The following is a 3,587-nucleotide window of genomic DNA, read 5'->3' as shown; positions in this document are numbered from 1 at the left end:
CGTTCGAAAAAGGCGTTACCTTACGTCGTATGTTTGGTAGTTAAACGTACGTACATGATCATAAGATTGTAAATTGGACATCTCGATATTGTATGGCTTGTATTCATAAAATCAGCCACCTGCTCTAACCACAACTATGTGTGCAAGCATAATGCCTTGTTCCGGTAATAATCTATGTATGTATCATGTTCCCAAATCATTTAGACTTTACTTTATGACGGTGACGCACCATTTCAACGTGTTATAATTCAAAAAGGTTAGCGTTAACTCAGCATTCCTCTTTAAGCATGGTAATGGTATAATTAATACCGGTCGACATTTTGGTGTTTGGCCATGCTCTGTATGTCTTGTTTTGACTTACTGCAGTACGTGTTTACCGTGGAAGAGGACGATGGGGAGGTCTTACTTTCACTGGAACAGTGGGACAAACGAATCGACAAGGACAAGGGCAAAAGCAACTACACCATCGGCTGCACTGTGATGAAAGTAACTGTCTGTCTCAGTAGTTATCGTATAAAGAATGATTGTTCTCAATTTAAATGCATGATCGGAATAGTTCACACACTGCATAAATCAAACAGCAAACTTTATAACTTGCTAAAGCATGTAGGATCGATGACAGATAATTCCTCACACATCTTACCATTATAACTGTGTCAACTGTATTGAGACACGAAACAACGACACAAAAACAACACCAAATGATGATGTCTGGTTTGTCAACTGAAAATGGTATTGCTTTAAAGCGGTCTTGATAATTGGTAATAATTAATGTAAGCAGATTGAAATAGTGAGCAGATGCTTCATTTAAATACATATACAAAGTAATAGCAAATCTACGACTGTTAAGAATTTAACACCGATACGACAAAAACTAAAATGTCATAACCGCGAATATGTAAATAATATTCAGATCTGCATACGGTGAAACAAGGAAAGGACGTATACACTTTTGTAGTCATATTCTAATAATGTCTACAAATAAACTTCCAAAGATTTGATGAAAAATTGAGATTGTTTTCTCTTCTCATTTTAGACTGATTTAAACCGGAAGTTCCGTATGCATGACAGAATGGACAGAGTGCATTCTGGTCCGTTCTCTAACGCACGTGGTGTGTTCGCGCGTATCAACCTGAAGTCTGGAACATACTGTATCATACCTTCTACGTTTGAGCCAGGGAAGACAGGCAAATACTTACTTCGTGTCTTCTGTACAACTGCGCCGTTGATGAGGTACAGTACACTTCCGTTTCTGTGTGATTAATGTCATAGCGCTAACTAAATCCGTGAAATCGTACTTTTCATTTCTTCGGGGAGTAATATCTTAGCTCCTTTAGTGTTCTTTTATGGTTAGGGATTTCGTTGTACCACTGTAGAATCAAGTCTACCTTAACGAATACCTGGAATGAACGGTCACATGTAAAAAACGAGCTGGTGTTATATTTTATTACAATTTAATTTATTTATTGAACTAATTTAAGACAATTTTGAACAGATACTAGCTCATTTTAATGATAATAAAATTCTACATTTATAAAATAAAATAAGATACTCAGTTATTGGCAATATTGAATAATTACAATACATATATTTTGATATTGTCTTTTTTTTCCATAAATGGAACTTGACAGTAGTACCTAATTATCTCATTAGGCAATGGGCTTATCAACAAATCTTCAAAATATGAGTAAACTCGGGAAATATGCTTTATAAAATTGCTTTGTTGTTTTATAATATAGGGAACTTGTGCATGACAAGCCCCTTCCCCCACAGATCTGTGGCATTAAGGGGATCAAGAAACCCAAGGTAGCCGCTACTCAAATAACGATGGTGCGAGCGGAGGCTCTAGAGGCGCAGGATTGGGATGGAGGTAGGCTAATTATAGTTTAAAATGTGTTAGTTTAAATAGTATACGTTTCATTTGATTAAGAGCCAAGTAAACCAAAGTCGTTCAATTATTTATTAAGTCAGGGTGATGTTTTCATTATAATTATAATTGTACTTATAAGTTGTACTTGTTGAGGTGGTTAGCCTCAGTTTCGTACTTTATAAGAAGCGATGAGCTACTTTTGTTATCAATATTTGTGTTGCGTTTCTAGCCTCATATCCGTATTTTATAAGAGAAATGGGACACATTTATTATCAATATTTGTGTCCTATTTAATTTCTAGCCTCGGATCTGTACTTAATAAGAGAAAATGGGACACTTTTGTTGCCAATATTTGTGTTCCGTTAATGTGTGCGTTCAGAGAAAAGATGAGATACTTATGAAATCAATATTTCTGTTCTGTTTCTAGCCTCTGATCCGTACTGTGTAATATACTGTAACAAGAAAACCCAGCGGACTAAAAGCATTCCGGACACGGTCAACCCGGAATGGAACGAGAGGGTGACGTTTTATAGACAGAAGCCTGACAAAGACGTCCGCATTGAGGTAACACTTTATAGAACAGATATACGATGGAACGAAAGGGTGATAATTTACGGACAGAAATATGGCACAACATTCTTATTGAGCATAAAAAAAATCAACAGAGATCTGGGAAGAAACGAAAGGATGATTGCCTTTTTAAACTAACCCATAACAATCAGAACACAGCATAACCTCAGATATCTACAGCTACTCTCCGGAGTACATTTAATTTGTGTAAATTATCTTTAAAAAGGTAGGTTTTCACAACATGACTTATTTGTGAGCTCGATAGAGTTATTCCCCTTTTGTCTATTATAGAGGACGTTGACTGGAACGTTCGTTAGACATGTATTTGATATTATGTGGTTCGATATTAAGAGTAAGTTGATTTACGATGAAAGTCGAAAAATGTGGATTTAAAGGAAGACTTGTGAAACAAACTACATATGTTTGACAACATCAAGCGTTGTAGCGTGCCAATATGTGAAAACAACCCGACATGATATTGAAATAGTTACGTTTTAACATAATAATTTTCCTCACATTCTGGCTTCTTAATTTTCCTTAACTGCTTTCTTGAACTTTTGAAATATGTTACAGGGGGTATTTTTCACGGCGTATGTTTGTGACTTTATTCTATATTTTTGGGTTCCACATGGTGAAAATTATGTTAATGACTTTCATTAAACTTCCTGTCTCACTTCATCACGGCCTTTTCAGCAAAGTTTTCATAACATTTCTTCTCACTTTTTGTACGATATTGTTTTATGATATATCGTAACATTTAGGTTGAAAAAAACAATGCGAAAGTCGGTGACTCTTCAAATTTTTAAAAAGGATTTTCATGGTACAAAGTTACAGTAGTCAATCCTTGTTATTTCTTTTCAAAATCATAAAACATATATAATATAGTATGAATTTGTATCACATTGATATTATTTCTATAAAGATTGCAAGAAATTGTATTTTCGATCAGTTTTGATGGGTTCCTTCTCAATAAGTTAAGTGGCATGCGATCCTAAGTGCCGACGTAGGACTGTACCGTTAAGCTAACTACGTGGAATGGTGTTGGAATCTAGTCGGCTTCTCCGACACTTACATTTGTCGTGCAATCAATAGCAATATTGTTATAATTCGAGGTTCTTATATACCGCTTTATTACAACCTAGTTCGT

At 35.3% G+C, this 3,587-nt stretch overlaps 1 protein-coding gene across 1 annotated transcript; it reads left to right on the top strand.

Annotated features, from left to right (window-relative positions):
* Positions 1 to 366: 366 nt before the first annotated feature.
* LOC110444637 (calpain-5-like) lies at positions 367 to 2,578 on the top strand (the record flags this gene model as incomplete). Its single annotated transcript, XM_021489002.1, has 4 exons — positions 367 to 486; positions 1,037 to 1,233; positions 1,740 to 1,870; positions 2,298 to 2,578. Coding segments are annotated over 4 exons (729 nt in total), but the record flags the coding sequence as incomplete, so codon positions are not given.
* Positions 2,579 to 3,587: the final 1,009 nt, after the last annotated feature.

This window comes from Mizuhopecten yessoensis, unplaced genomic scaffold, assembly GCF_002113885.1.
Source record: "Mizuhopecten yessoensis strain PY_sf001 unplaced genomic scaffold, ASM211388v2 hete_36155246, whole genome shotgun sequence".
Lineage (NCBI taxonomy): Eukaryota > Metazoa > Mollusca > Bivalvia > Pectinida > Pectinidae > Mizuhopecten > Mizuhopecten yessoensis.
Note: the sequence above shows the minus strand (reverse complement) of the source record. Positions and strands in the feature narration are given on the sequence as shown.